At 40.2% G+C, this 16,212-nt stretch overlaps 2 protein-coding genes across 15 annotated transcripts in view; one reads left to right on the forward strand and one right to left on the reverse strand.

Moving 5' to 3' along the window:
* Window positions 1–5,999, reverse strand: part of NEK1 (NIMA related kinase 1) — a 44,152-nt gene extending 38,153 nt beyond the window's left edge. For 8 of the 12 annotated variants that reach the window (XM_061993043.1, XM_061993045.1, XM_061993042.1 and 5 more), the window contains exons 1-4: window positions 4,867–4,898; window positions 2,682–2,818; window positions 2,509–2,605; window positions 37–134 (exon numbers count right to left, since the gene is read on the reverse strand). In XM_061993043.1, coding sequence (XP_061849027.1) covers window positions 37–134; window positions 2,509–2,605; window positions 2,682–2,798 — 312 coding nt within the window. In that variant the 5' untranslated portion in view covers window positions 2,799–2,818; window positions 4,867–4,898. Of the gene's footprint in view, window positions 1–36; window positions 135–236; window positions 269–2,508; window positions 2,606–2,681; window positions 2,819–4,866; window positions 4,899–5,874 lie in introns of those variants that run through there. The other 4 variants (XM_061993040.1, XM_061993044.1, XM_061993047.1 and 1 more) reach the window with 4 other exon arrangements.
* A 172-nt stretch (window positions 6,000–6,171) lies between these two features.
* The window catches only part of CLCN3 (chloride voltage-gated channel 3), a 71,340-nt gene continuing 61,299 nt past the window's right edge, over window positions 6,172–16,212 (forward strand). For all 3 annotated transcript variants that reach the window (XM_061992035.1, XM_061992038.1, XM_061992037.1), the window contains exon 1: window positions 6,172–6,305. The gene's annotated coding sequence lies outside the window, so the exon portion shown is untranslated. The remainder of the gene's footprint in view (window positions 6,306–16,212) is intronic.

The raw sequence follows: 16,212 nt of genomic DNA on the forward strand, positions 1-16,212 counted from the left end.
ATATAACAAAACACTGTAGCAGCAGTTTGCTGTTACCTGATCTTCAGAGAATAATATTCCTTTCTGGGCATTTATTTTTTTAAATAGGTCTCCTCCTTCACAGTAGTCCATCACTATGTAGAGACATCCATTTTCTGTAAAACAAAACACAAAATACTTAAAGAAAAAAACTCAACCATCTTTAACATAACTTTCCAAATATTTTTATTGCAGTCACAGAAAAAAAAAAACCAAACCTTTTTGTATGCAACTTCAGATATCATTTGTTAGTTCTTTTTTAAAAATTCAAGCAAAAATGTTTTCAGTACTTTTGAGTTTCACAGCGTTAAGTTTCCCATTTCTGGTAATATCAGACTATTTGATATGGAGAGGAAAAAAAAAAAAAAAGAAAACATCTGCTGAACCAATGCCCCAAAATGAGGTTAAAAACCATTATGAAACTAAAGGTATTGCTTTATGAATATGACATAAATCCATTCTTCAACCTGTTTTCAGAACATCCTATAGATCTCCTATCCTAAAAGTAGAGCTCTTAAGTTCTAATTTAGGTAGTTGCCTCTATTTGCCTAAGTCTGTCTTGGAGTTTTACCTGGACAAGGTATTACTCACGCTAAGTGCAAGAACATGACAATCATAAGCTCTCATACCAGGCATACGGTTAATTTCAGAGACTAAAGAACAGTAATAAAATTTCCAGCATTAGTAATTATCGAAGTAATTATCGGTTCATTCTGTGAATGAAATTTGGGGAGACTTCAAAAAAATCCTATGCAAGTTTCCATGAGGAGGTATGGACATACATACTATATTTCAAACACAGTTACAGCTTTGTTGCTCAATGCAACCTTTTCCAGTTACTGCCTAAAAAAACCACAAAAGATTAGGTGGAAGCAAATGGCAAGTTACTAAAACTATAACCATTACACTACTTACATATTAGGCATTATTTTGAGAAGAGACAAATAAATGTATAAAATCGGTCACATGCTGCTTGAAAGAAAAACTCTTATTTCATGAAAGAGGTAGGCATGGTACTTCAGAAAACCACATGGAGTGAAAATTACTGAAATAATCTAAGTTGCTTAAATTTTACTCCTGCAGAAAACTTCCAAAATCAGTCTTTCAAAACATCAAACACAAGGTTTTTTTTTTTAATCTTACAGCTGTTTTTATCTTGGTTCAGCTTTTTAATCAGTATTACTTTAATGGATGATCCTTGAGTCTGATTTCTTGCAGTGCTGCTGAAATAATTACCTTTTATAAATCTAATCAGTATGTTCAGAGTCACTGTGCTTTAACAATAAAGATGTAACATGAAGCCTTGTGAACTACACATTATAGGATCTACCTTGTAAGAAGAAAAAAAGACAAAAAACAGTCTTGAACAAGCCTCTGCTACAGAGAGGACAGAAGTGTGGACTTATTTAACTTCTGCAGCTCTGGCTGTGCAATATAACTACGGCACACAATTTAATGAATAGCAAAAATAAAAGCCGCCAATTGAAAGACATGTGAAAATCAGCGAAAGGGAAGGGAGAAAAAAAAAGGAGTGTGTCTAAACAGTACCTCGAGTAATTTTTTTAATAGTATTTTAACCTATATGATAGGCTCCTGGAATCTATCCATTCTGCTCATTTCCCAAGATATTCACCGTGAAAACCGTATCGGATTATATTTCTCCTTCCTTGAAGTAGTAAACAGTCCCATCTATTTTTCCATCTCTGGAAGCAATGATACGACTGATTACTGAAGACTGCATTCTAATTCTTATTAATATTTACAAATATCTAAATGGTAGGTGTCAGGAGGTTGGGACATCCCTTTTTTCTATTGTATCTAGCACCAGGACAAGGGGTAATGGGATGAAGCTGGAACACAAAAAGTTCCATTTAAATTTAAGAAAATACTATTTCACTGTGAGGGTGACAGAGCAGTGGCACAGGCTGCCCAGGGAGAGTGTGAAGTCTCCTTCCTTGGAGGTCTTCAAGACCCGCCTGGACTTGTTCTTATATGACCTGATCTAGCAGGGGGGTTGGACTAGATGATCTCTAAAGGTCCCTTCCAACCCTACCATTCTGTGATTCTCTGATTCTAAGACCACAGACTTTGAGATAAAGTTGCTCTTGCTAGGTTATCAATACCCCAATTTCATTTGCACTTGTGTTTAAAATATACAGGCATTCAAGTCATTAGGGTAAACAAGTATTCAAGGAGACTTATACTCTGGAGAAAGAAGACAATGTAACCCTTTCATTTAAGCATCAATGAAAATTGATGCAGGTAATGAAGAGATGTGAATATTTTGGTTTAATTATTGCACCTTTAAAGACTACTATTATTTTCAAACATGCAGGGGAAGTGTGAAAAAAAAATCCAACCAAAAATAAGTATGAAAAAGACTGAATAGAGAGAGAAAACACACTAACTTTTAAACTAAATGCAGTAAGTAGTGCACAGTCAGTCACTTACTATCATTACTTTGGGTTCTACTGGATTCATTAATCTTACCTTCAAATGACTCCCTATACAGGACAATATTTGGATGTTTCATGTTAGCCAATACAGCAACTTCTCTCCTTGATTCTTCTCTTTCCTTATTCGACATCTTCAGAAGGAAAAGAATGATTTTTGAGAACAGAAATACAAAATGAATGGATCAATAGTTAACAATAATTACTCACCTTAGAGATATTTATTTCTTTAATAACATACTGTTGGCCATTTTCTTTAGATTTCACAAGAATTGCTTTCCCAAAGGATCCTTCTCCAATCTTTCGGACTTTAATATATTTATCCATGGTTATCTTCTTAAGGCATCCTTGAGTACCAGGTAAAAAAAAAAAAACAAAACCACAAAACAGACTTAGAAAGCCACACTTAGTCATCTAGCCCGTCAGGTCATGCTAAGTTCTTTTGTTTCTTTATTTTTCTAAAAATGTGAATCCCTTTGTTTCTTCAGTCACATCCCAAGCTTTGTAGCTTTTCTGTAAATCATCTACTCTTAGTCTCAATTCTGTTTTGGTAGAGTTGGCTCATTTGGTGTAGAAAAAGGACTCCATGGTCAAAACTGATGTAATCACTCAACTTCATATACCACATTAAAAAAAAAGTTTCATTTTAAAATAAAGCACACAGCAGTCTAAATTCTGATTCAGCTAGCACACAGACCTCAGTAGAGTTACAGCACCCGATTAACAATCTTTTGTTTAACTCAACTTGGAACAAATACAATAGTACTGAGGATGCTGAGAGGGGGAGCCGGCAGGAATCCCTACATGTTGTTTCTTAAACAGTGCTAAATCTAGTATTTTAGAAGTTAGTCACTATAATGAAACAAAAAACGGACTAAATTCAAGAGATCTCCATCAAGTCTAGATTCAGTATTTAATACAGAAAGTTGTGACCTTAATTCTGACTGAAAATTTAGACATTTTTCCACATTGCACATAAAAGAAGTTAATTATAAAGTGTTGCAAATCAGTATTTTAAACGGAACTGACTACCTAGACTACCTTTGGAGATTCAACAAGTTACTCAGCTGAATGTTAATAGTGTCTAAGCCTTTATATTAAAAACTTTGGTGAAAATAAGGCACTAGCAAGCTACATGTGGAAGGTATAGCAATATAGGGAAATGTAAGAACAGGAAAGAGAATTGGCAAAATAAAGAACATAGTGATAAGTCTCAAAATGAATTCACAGTGAGCTAAAAAGTTATTTTTTCTACAATGGAAAGGACTTGAAACCCCGAAGAAGTTTTTGTAAGCTGAAAAAGACAAAAGGTTCCTAAGCTTTTCTGCATCAAATTTTCAGTTGAGAGCGCTACTAACACTTGTGCTTCGCTGTACCCAGCTTCCTCCCAACAGGAGACCCTGGTAGCGTACACAAAAACACAAGAGCAAAACACAAGAGAAATAAAGTGATTTTTTTCTTTCCCTTTTTTTTTTTTTTTAAATAGGAGATGGGAGAACAACAAGGACCTGGTAAGAAAAAAGTGAAAGTGACAAGCCTGCAATGTCTTGGTAGGTTCTTTTTGCCCTGAAGTACACAAGTTTAGTGTGAAGTTGAACTTCTAAAAAAAAACCAAAAAAAAAATCTGACTCATTAACGTCAATATTCCTTTTTGGACAATAGTGAACTACAGCAAGTGGGACACGACTTTAACTTCACGTGTCTTTACTAAATTATCTTCCTACTCCTGCTTTGTTTAGGAAACAACTTATGCTGTACTACAACTAAACCAGTTGCAATAGGCGTAGCTTAGGGCTCCTACTGCATGCTGTTCTGTGCAAATATAAACGACCAATAAATAGAGAGAAATCACAGTTCAGACAAAGATGGGATATAATTTTGTACGAATTAAGACAGCTTATTTTCACTCCTGGCATGGGAAACGCGAGTCTTAAGAGGGCACCAGCGCTGACAGGGCGTTGGCTTTTCAAGACCTGGGCAAGAAGTCATTTTATCCATCACAGACACTCATGAAAGCGGCTTGTGCGCCGGGGCGCAAGTCGCATCCCGAGAAAGCTCGACCGCTGGGCTTAGAGGTGGAGAAGTGAAGCGACAAACGCGAGCCCCATGGCCAAGCTACGACCAGGAGGACAAAAAGCTCCAGGCCGGCGGCAGAAACGGCCCCGAGGCCCGGCCGTGCTCCTCAGCCGGGCCCCACCAGGCCGCCGCCCCCGCAGAGATGAGCGAGACAGGCGTCAGAACGAGAGGAGAGGGCGAGGACCTCCCTCCCTCCCGCACCCGAGGGCGACTGAGAGAGGCATTCCGCCACCAGCGTGGTCCAGCCAGCGGCCGCTGCCGCTAGCCCGACAGTAGAGCAGCTCCACGCCCCTCGCGGCTCATCCCCACCCCGGCATACCTTCCCGCTGGGCCCGCCGCTGCCACGGCCGCTCAACCGAGCCTCACGCTCGTCGCGGGACTGCCCCTGCAGCCCCTATTGGCAGACGCACCCCGCAGCTCAGCTCCTATTGGGCGACCCGTGCCGAGGCGGAGCAGCAGGTTCGCTGACCGCCCTTCCCGCGTTAGCGGTGCTTCACCGTGGCAACGCACAGCCGGGGCTCACGTGGCCGCCGGGGGCGGGGTTCCCAAGTAGCTGCGGGGCCGCGCGTGCGGCAGCGGCGCCGGCGGCTCCTCTTTGCGTTTAGGGTAAAAAACACAGCAAAACCAAACAGCCGTTAAATCTCAGAGGAACCAACCACGAACTACAAGACCACGCAGCCCGGCACCGGCGGTACGTGTCTTCCCTGGGACTTCCCGAGGCGGAAGCGCGTCCCAGCACTGAAACCTGACCCGGGCGGGCAAGGCCGGGCCGCCCTGAGCCCTGAGCGGTGGTGTGGTCGTTCCTTTACTCCCTGGTGGAACGTGCGTGTTAGTTGCACGCAGGAGTGAAGGCTTGATTCACAATGTTATTTTTCAGTTTCACTTTGTCTTGATCCACCATTCCGTACGTGCGCCACGAGGCGCTGGTCAGACCTGTCAGCCTTCTGCATAAACTAACGTGCGGGCATTGTACCATCTTTTACTGGAATGAAACACACCCAGCCTGCCAAGGTATCGTGCTGCAATCTCCCTTCGTGCCTCCCTCACGTACGCGTGAGCTGGGGGTCACAGAGTCGATCTGGTTGGAAAAGACCTTTAAGGCTACCGAGTCCAACCAGTAAACTCACACTGCCAAGCGCGCCACTAAACCACGTCCCTCGGCGCCTCAAGTACACGCTCGACTCGAGACGCGTACTTCAGCTGCAGATAGAATTTTTAAGTTCTCGGGACTCTACAGCAGCAGCGGCCTGTACCCGCCAAATTAACACGCGCCTTGGTTTAGCCAGGAGGCCTGTGACACAGCCGTGTACTGATCCGCCTCTTTTACCTAAGACACCGCTTCCTCCCCGTCTTGAGGCGCGCGGGTTCCCCGCCCGGCTGTGCGCAGCGACGAGCCGCCCCCCGGCCGCGCCACGTGCTCTCGCGTGAGGAGCAGCGGACGGCCGCCGGGAAGCCACACCTCTCCGCGCGCGCACGGGGCGGGGGGGGGGGGCAGACGGGGACCCGTGTCGGCGGCGGACCGCGGGAACCGGAAGTAGTGGCGGTGACTCTGACTCGGGCGGCCCGGCAAGGCGGCGGCGGCGCGCGTGCGTGGCAGGAAGCCCCGCCCCCAGGCTGCGGGGGAGGGGTTGGCCGGCGGAGGGACCGTCGGGCCGGCGGCCGAGTCGGTGTCCGCGGCGTCTCTGCGACCCCGCCCCGCTGCGGCGGGAGGATGAGCCAGCGCTCCCCGGGGAGCAGCAGGCGGCGCCACACGGACAGGTAGGGGCGGGGCGCGGCGCGGCCTCCTGGCCCTCGGCGGAAGATCACGGCACGCGACGGGCATCGCGACGTGACAGGAGGGGTTGCGGGGAGGCCAGTCCGTCCTTTCCGCTGCCGGCGGAGCGAACGGAGCTGAGGTGGCAGCCGCGGCTCGACCGCGGCGCGGAGAGGAGGGGGGAGAAGGCAGCTGCCGCCGTACGGCCCGCCCGCAGAGCGGCTGTTGCGCCCGCCTCAGCGAGACCTGCGGTTGGAAGGCGGGAATGGGGAGAAGGGGTGGTGTCACCTGACATCCTCAACTTACCCGTTCTCCACCCCCGAAAAAAGGAAGGTCGGGGTGAGGGGGAAGTACCCTGCGTGTTTGCACAGCCTGAAATCTTCTGTCCCCAATTTCGGTGTTCTTCTGTGGCAGCTCTCGTTTGCATGAGGGAAACTGAGTGGCACGCAGGAAACTGAGGGTTTCTGCAACTTGGAAGATCCAGCGTCTTCTCCCCATGTAAACAATGTTAGAAGCATTATTCTGCTTGAGTGGCTTCCCTTACGTTGTCTCACGGGTTTGGTTAGTAAGACTGGTGTTACACAAGAGAGGGAGATAATGGGCTCCCTTGGTAGCCTCTCGGTTAAATGAGGGTGCAGGTCAGCGAGGTTAAAACCGAAGACTGACAGCATTCTTTAATATTATTTTCCCTGCTTATCCCAAATCCTTCCCTATCAAAAAACGTGGAGCTGATGGTAAGACAAGTGTGTATTGGCTCTCATCTAAAATGAACAGCAGCAAGTGTGACAGTGGAAAATCGTGCTGATGGTGAAATACCTTCAGCACTGAATAGCAGATTTGCGATGTCACACTTGAAAGTACTAAAATAGGTAAAGCAAGGCCTTAAAAGCAAATGAAACATATTCTGTCTGCTAAATTACGTTAGAATAGGTACTTGAAAATATTTTTGGAAGGATGTCCCAAAATGGTAATACTGTGGACTTTGGGACTTGAACCTACTTTTTGAGGTTGTTGGACCTCTGACCTTTATTGTACAGAGTTTATGAAAGAAGTTCATAGTTGCTTAAATGTGTTGGTCCTTTTTGCTTTGAGATGTTCTTCTTGGTGGACTTGTGAAGGGTTTTATGTTCTGTATCCCTTGGCAACATAGATGCTTCTTTGAGAAAGCAGTTATTTGAATGAAGGATGTGTTGGTATGACAGATTTGAAAGCAGATAGTTACCAGTACTGTTTATTTAAGGAAAGTACAATATGCTGTAATGTGAAATTAAAAAAAAATCATTCATGTGTTATAGGAAACATACCTTTGTGAAGTAAAATAAGCCCTTAGAGAACTCTCCAAATGTCACTGCCATTATTTATATGATAAAAGTCTTACACTGACTAGCTGCTTTAAATTTGATATCTCTTTGGTTGGCAAGCAGATGAAAACTTGCTGCTCAGTATTCTTGAGTTGTCAAAATAGGAAGCAGTTCTGCTGTGGGAATATTCCAGCTAGCTTGAAACTCACAGCTTGAAACAAAATTACTTTGTGTCTGTCTCTAGAACCTGTGAAAAATAAAAGATATGTAGTGCCCAGGAAAATGGAGCTTGTTGTTTGCTTACTTCTGTGTGGTATTCGCATGTCAGTCCTAAAAGTCCTTTGCCTGACAATAGCAGATGTCATGCACAATGTGTATTGCAATATTTCTAGAAATATATTTTCCTCGTTCTATTCCCAAGGCTGTCTGCCCGAATCTTTACAGCATCCTCTTTGTGATTCGTTTACAATACCTCTGTTCTCCCCGTGGTGCATACTTGCAAGTTAAAATAATCCTGGGATATATCTCTTCTTTCTTTCTTGCTTAATACTTACTCATAATAAAAACAAGCCCATCCAAATCCTCAACCAGGAAAGACACTTGAGGTTGTGGGTCTTTGTTCTTCATGACTGCCTTGCTCTGAGACCCTTTGTTTTAGTAGTTTGCCTGCATTTTTCTCTCATGACTATGTTTGTACTTCCTCTTGTTCTCTCTTTCATGCCTAATGTTTGTCACAAGTTGATGTTTCAGTAACTTGCAAGTGAGAACCCACTGTGCACTGACTGTTCTATCAACAGCTGAGTCTAGCTGCATAATATATGTTATGTTCACTGAATAGGCACGTTGGCTCTTTTTCTCACCACCACTTTGCTTTGGGGCTTTGGAAGCTCTGCATGTGTCTGTCTTACCTTGGCATTTGAACAGCAGAGTTGACGTCTTTGAGTGTAAGCACTAAAACTGGGACAACAGTTCCAAGTTTACAGCCATTGCCAAAAAGCATTCTAAGAACAGACAGAATTTTTTTCCCACCTCCCCTTATTTAAGTGACTTCATATGCATGTAGATAGGCATTACTGTGCAGATCAAGTTTTCAGGGTTAAGTCTTATTAGGGATATTTTTAACTTGTTCATAATAAAAAAGTGGAATAGAAGCTCTGCTATTGAAGAGATTTGTATCAGAAATGATAGAGCAAGTTCTAGTTGTTTGAAAAGTTCATTTCCTAATTCTCAGACTCCAGGTTGTGTGTTCCCAAACTTCTTGCTTTGGCAGCTCCTTGACAGCAGCAGTAACCCAGGAATCTCTGAGGGTGATCAGCAGAGACAGTGATTGTACATGTGAAACTGCCTTGTACACCCTCCCTGCTCATTCTCTCCAAAATGAAATTTCAACTTCATACCTGCACGCTCCAAGAGCAAGTTCCCAATTCTGCACTCCCTATGTCAATCTTTCCCATATGTCATCACCTGAAAGTGCAGGTTCTGTGTTGGCAGACTTCCTAAAGCTGTTCAGAAATCAGTCCATCTTTTTGCCTGTGCTTACGGATGAGGTACGCAGCTGCTATGTGGTACTTCGTGCCTGTTTATACGCCAGGCTTTGGAAACGAAAGATGATCAGAATATTAGAAAGTTGACAATTACAATTTTTTTTTTAGTTGTTTAACTTCAACCTTGGTTTTGAATTCTGGAAGATGATTATAAAATCATCTGAGAAAATAATGTTTAGACAAAACATGCTCATTTAAATTTATTCTGATAAGAGGGTTGTAAACGGATTTTAAAAATCATGTTTGCTGAGACTTGTGATCAGCTTTAAAAAAGCAGAAACTGAAAAATCAACAGAAAACATTGAGTTAGTGGTTCCACTTACTGAGTTGCTAATACCTGTTATTACTGGAGAGAAGAGAGTTGACAAAATAGTTCCTGGGCTTCACACATAATAGAAAGGGTTCTAATAAATGCTGTTAAAGGAGTTGTAAATGTATTTCCATCTGTAGCATCCTTATTTGTATTAGGCAGTAAGCAATCTTGGATACTACTGGAAATGAATGGAAAGAAAAGAATTTATAACTTCATAATGTGTACCAGTGTTTTGGGGTTTTTTTAAATGAGTAGCAGAGAGTCTAGTGAGTTTCTTCTGCTTGAACTATCTAGACATTGAGCATTTTTGTTAGACATTTTGCGTAGGCTTTCTGATTACAGGAGTAGACTCTGGCAAAGTACAGAGGAATAGTAAGTTCAGTCAACATTTACCATTTCATAAAAATAACCTATGGTGTTACTTTTTTTCTTTACCTTTGTTATATTTTGAGAAATTTCTTTAAAATGATTGTGAAAGAGAAGTACTCGATGTGCATTTTTGCATGTTCAGAGTACTCAAATGTGCATTTTTGAGTGTTCATACTGCAATACAGTATAATGCAGAAACACTTTCTAATTGAAATTAAAAAAAAATGTAATTTCACTTCAGCGATATGTTTAAATTACGGATAAAGCTACTGAGGCGACTTAATATTTTCACATCCTGCCAGTTAAAACTCAAGTACTCGTTTTCCTGAAAGATAAGATTGTGTTGAAGTTCTTCTACTGTTATCTTCAAATTAGTATTCTCTGCCAGATTTGTTGGTTTTGATGTGTTATCTGCAGTTCTTGATCTATTTCAGCTTTCCCCCTGATATTTCTGTTACTAATTTATCTCCCGTGTATGTGTTGGGGGAAAAAAAAAAAAAAAAACCCAAACGCAGTTCTCCATATGCTTCCAAACAAACTCATTTTCTGATTCTGAAAAGTGAATCTACAAATTTCCAAAGAGGGTATCTCTAGGAAAGAAAACTGAAGTTTTTTAAATTATTACTTGACTTTTTGCTCCTTGTCTTACAAAAAACTTCTCATAGAGAACACTACAAGAATGAATAAACAAAATTCTTATCAATCTTACAGACTTACCAGTTTTCTTCTGTTTTGTGCTAAGACATAAATATTATTTTGAATTACCCAACGAGGCTTATAAGTGCAAAACACTTGATGAGACCTAACAGTCTGTGCACTGAGTATTCATGTTGTTGCCACAGTGACAAACATTAATGTTTATTTCTCTGTAAAAGAATAAAAAGCCCTGGTATTTTGTTCACTGTGAAGTTTGAAACTGAGTAGTAGGGTGATTAAAGAAATGGGAGTCACCAGAGCTCTCCACATGATTATGTGATTTCAGTTTGAGTGCTAGTGGTGTGTTTTGGAGACCCTATAGGCTTTTATTTCTTCATCTCATGGGCTTTTGTGTGTTTATGAAGCAACTGGAATTAAGTACAAAGACCTCAAAAATCTGTAGTAGCTGATGTTACCAAGAAGATGCCTACAGTTAAACTGGGGATAATGGTGCTTTTTCAGATTCCAGTTTGTCAATCGTGAATTGTAATTTTGCCTTGTCAAGAATGAACACTTTTCATGTACTTCTGTTTCTGCTGGAGTCAATGCTCTCATAAGCTTTTCTTTTTCTTGGCTCACAGGGCCTTATTTCTATGATGGTCTCTTATTTCCTTAGTATTAAAGTTTCCTTTTCATTCCTTGACTACTTTCAAATCATTCAGGTACAAAGGCATTGAACCTGAATGAAATTGTCTGAAAGACACCTAACTCAGGTGTGACCCTGAACTCGTGTATCTGTGCACATGGAGAAAGGACCATACAGTTATATTTCTCTGGAAAGGTAAAGTAGTTTAAGTAATAAGACTCTATTCCATTTTTTGTTGTTTGTGTATCCCTCAGATGACTACAACCCAAGTCTATGTTCAGAAGCAGCAAAATTCTTTAAAAATTGTAAAGATAAGGTTGCACATTGTTGCTGTGTCTTTTCATCAAACAGAAAATGCGCACTGTGACCAAAGCCTCAACAGAAAAGTTATGTGGTCTACAATCCTGCCCTTCAACAGTTTTCCTAATGAGTTTCAGTGTTATTCCCATCTGAATATGATCACAGGAGGAACACCAGAGATTTTTTTTCTTTTTTTGCTAAAGAGACTCTCCATTTTTTCTGTACAGAATATTTGTAGCTATAGGTACTGACCCATTAGTTCAGAAGCTAATTTAGAAACAAACGCTGTATTTTAGGCTTGCATTGAAGTGGCATTCATGGACAGAACTGTTTACCGTGACTTGGCTAAGGATCAGTACTTGCCTGTCAAGCCTAAGATTTTGAGTTATATTTATTTTTATATTTAATTCAGGTTAATGCTAAGGGATTTTGTTCTTAATAATGAAAAACAATCAAAAAACTAAACACCCCTTCGTGTAGCTGCTTACCACTGTGCCTGTGTAAGAGACTACTCTTCAACTCTGACAATGGAGTAGTTTCTAATGTATCAGTAAATGAGATTAGTTTAGTAAATTTCAATATGAGTTTTCAGCTAATCTGGACAGTTTTGGCAGAAAGCAATTAGAGAGTATCTACATACAAGCTGGAACATAAGAGGTTCCAAAGAAACATAGGTAAAAACTTCTTCACTGTGAGGGTGACGGAGCACTGGAACAGGCTGCCCAGATGGGTTGTTGAGTCTCCTCTGGAGACATTCAAAACCCACCTGGATGAGTTCCTGTGTGATCCACTCAGGTGGTCCTGCTCTGGGAGGAGGATTGGACTAGATGATCTTTCGAGGTCTCTTCCAACCCTTAAGATTCTGTGATACATTAATACCTTGATAAATGTGAAAAAAGCAATCCCTTCCATCAGGTAGGCTAGTATCATTGTGCCAAGTGGTACGTGTCTTCATCTGTTACAAAAAGGGCTAGCCATGGCCTTAGTGGTCAAGACATTTTAGAGAGTGGAGATAAAATAGTTTTGAATACTTTTAAACAAACTGAAGTCAATGCTCTTAATGTTTGAAATCATATGACTAGAAACATGAGTTTAGTATGCATCCTGTAATTAGGCTGTCAGTTCTCAGTTTGTTGGGATTTTTTTAAAGCTACGAAGATAAAAACTACTGAAAGAAATCAGTATTATTAATTCTACTTTTGTGAAGTTCAGATATAGTGGTGATACTTTGTATTGGTATGTGTCATAAAAGTGAAAAAACCTTTTCATTCTGTTTATATTAAGCTTTTATAACTAAGAGTGTTATGTTTCAGTAGAATTTAGAAAGTAGATTGAAGTCTTGTTATAGTTTTAAAGCTAGCACTGTCTTCATGCTTTACAACTAATATATTTTCCTGTAGTTTTGTCTACGTGGTGTTGTACTTGTCCTTGTTTTCACTCTTTTTTAAAGAGTATGTGTCTCCTTGACCATTAGTTTTATTTTGGAAGTAATAGTGAATGGAGCGCAACTAAGTTTTATACATGTTTATTTTTGGAATTTGAGTTTTTATCTTCTATTCCAAGAGTACCTACTATGTAAACTCAAATAAGTTTTTGTTTGTTTGTAAAGTAGCTTCAGTTAACTGACAGTGCTCTTTGTAACTTTGTTTTTTTAAATATGACCTAAAAGTTGACCAAGATCCTTTCTCGTTAAATGGCTGCAATGGGAGCAGTACTGTTCTCGAGATAGTTAAGTTAGTTTGAGTTTCTTTTTTTGTTTTGTTTTTAATGCTAGAGAGTGATCTTCTGTCTATTCATTTTTATAAGGTTACCATACGCATTCACTAATTTTTAACAGTCTGGGTTCTTGAGTATCTTTAAAAATTGTTGTGATCATACTCATTTGAGAAAATTCAGGAAAGCTGCTATTTCACTTATTTTCACTACTGTATTTTATTTGAAGTGTAAGACTTTATGAGCCTTCTATGAAAGAGTCTGCTAGTGATCTAAAAATGACACAGAGAAATTAGTCATAATTCATTCATCCCTTTTCCAAACCTGAAGTTTAGAAGATGAGTGTTGTTCTCATCTTGTTTAACTATCTTCACGTGACAGACAAATAAATGGAGGCTAATATGATGCTGTAATAAAAACGGGAATGTGATTTTGATGTTGGCGAGGTGTCAACATGCATGAAAGAATGCGCACAACATGACTGTTGTTTTAAAGCAGTTGTAAAAGACCTATCATTTCTGAGCTCAACATTTCTTTCGAAGGAAGGGCTTATTTAACAAAAAAAACCCAATCCAAGAGCTGTCAGTAAATAAATGTAATGTGGAAGGTTTGGAATTCAGTGTTCAAAGCTATTCTTGACTACTTCCATCATTTGGGTACTTGTTCTGACATATATATGTATGGAATATATGTTAAAATTTTAATTTAAGTGTGATCATCTTTTTATGTGTTCATAAAGTGCATGGTAACTGAATGCTTTTTTAAAAATAAGATGAGAATTACTGGTTACTTTATAACAATCACTTTTTTTAAGGCTTTCAGTAGTCAAAAGCTTTAAAGTCCTTTCATTTTTTCCAAAAATTTCAACACGACTCCTATTGCTGTCACTGCATTTCCTCTACTGTAGAATGCATTCTTATGTGTAAAGATTGTATTCTTAATTTTACTTTAATCTGCTTTTATTTTGTGTCTGCATAGCATTTCTCAGTAGGTACTATCCTTGTGTAGGATTTGCAGGAAGGTACCTGTGAGTTAGGGGACAGATGATTGCCTTTTAGTGCTTAGTTCTTAGTACTGAACAGAAAAATAGAACATTACACTGATTTTGGAGTTTATCAAGATTCTTTGTCATTTGGGAAAGAGATCTTCTGTTAGCAGCATCAGTTTTCAACATTGTATAGGTGTGGAGTCTTTGTTATGGGGTTTTGTTTGTTTATTTTTCCTTTCTCTCTCAGCAGTGTAACTCAGATTTGGAATCTGAAGGGACACTTTTAAGTTTTTACTCCACCCCCCTGCTGGGGAACTAACAAACTTGAGATGCCTCTGTTTCTTGCCTCCTCTTTGAGATTGTATGAAATCTGGTTTATGTGTGTTTATGGGAAACAGCATATACCAGAGTTTTACAGATTACTCAGATCACCTGACAACAACTGTCCAGTATATCTGCGTTCTTACTGTCCTACTCTTATATTCTCCAGCAACTCTTCACTGCACTGGAAGTGGTTCCCTCAGCTGACTTGCTTCTCTGCTTGACCTTTCATTTGTAAGCTTGAAAGATAAGCAGGATTTCTGACGTTTGAGAGCAGAAAAGTGCCCGAGGTACTAGACTTAAGAAGAAACCTGCAATAGCCTTATATAGTGCATAGACTTTTTCCACTATTAATGTAGCTGTTTCTGTGCTGTTCATCTTTACTAATGTAGTTTTTGTCTGCATTGTATTTAATTGCATCTTTCACAAATCAATATATCTGTATGCTTATTACTTTCTTCTCTCTCACTGATCATAACAGGTAAGAAGACCTCCTGCTTTAGCTGCCTCTTCTTGGGGTTTTTTTTGTTGGTGAGGGTTGGTGTTTGGTGGGTTTTTTTGTTTGTTTGTTTGGGGGATTTTTTTTAAATTTTTTTTTTTTTTTCATGTCAGAGGCTTTTTTGTTAACCTGCTTTGTACCTTAGTAATGGAATCATGGTGAATTAGTTGCAACCTTTTTTGTGAGTTGAGTCAAATTTCTTCCCTGTTCCAGGAATTCCCTGAATATCACTTAGATTTTTTTTTTTAATTTTTATTCTTGCAGTTCATTACTTCACTATTTTTGTGTTTTTTCAAAGATGATATGAAGCATTTTTGAGTCTGTTTTCTGGTCTGACTGGACTGGACTGTGGATGAAATTATGATACTTCACAGAAATAAGTTAAATGTAATACTTTTGATGTTATCAGTCTTTTATAATCTCTTGGATTTTTACAGTAGTCTAGGTAGAAAAATAGGTTTATCACTTAAATATTTACTGTAACTAGTGGTTGTTGGGATTCTGGTGTACGTTTTTTGTTTCTTTTTTTCAGGATATTAGATTTAGCTGGTGTTTCTCCTCGTTTGCCATTTCTCTTGAGTAACTTCCCTCTTTCCTCACTTACCTTTTAGTGCCCATTTGGATAGGGCAGGGAATCTGTGGGATAAATCTGACATTATAAAATGGCAGATTGACTGGTTGGTTGTCTCTCCACAGTTCCATAAACATTTTTGCAGGCTCTCATGTATGAGTGTTCTCTTCCAGTATCCACAAAGGATAATCTGAATCAGTGTGGGTTAGGCACAATACTGGTTCTCTTCTGGCTGTTGTAACCATAGGAAGAAAACCATTTTGCTGGCTCTTCTCTACTCTCTGTTCACATCACTCAGTTTCCTTCACTTAAGTGAGGCAGATGCTCTTACTTGCTAACAGTACTTTATGGCTACATGAGCGTGTACGTCTGTCTTAAACGTTTAACACAGCTCAAGATAGCACATCCCTAACTTTATATCCTAGTTTGCTAAACAAACCCTTTTCTTAAAGGCACACAAGGAAATTTGTTGACTTAAGCTGTCCTCCCCTCATTAATTGCAGGTAGTGATGGACAAATCAGTGACCGACACACTCTAAAGAAGTAAGATTTTAGTCTTGTATGAAGCTTATTGCACAGTTATCATTCTCGTGGTCTTTGTTTCCTGCCTTTCTGCATGCTGCTGTAAGGCAATATCTATAACACAGCTCCAGATAGGAAGCAGTTAGGGTACTTGACTCTCTGGGAATGTGAAGAATTATTGTGCAGTTC

The sequence above is a fragment of the Colius striatus genome, chromosome 3 (assembly GCF_028858725.1).
Source record: "Colius striatus isolate bColStr4 chromosome 3, bColStr4.1.hap1, whole genome shotgun sequence".
Classification (NCBI taxonomy): Eukaryota; Metazoa; Chordata; class Aves; order Coliiformes; family Coliidae; genus Colius; species Colius striatus.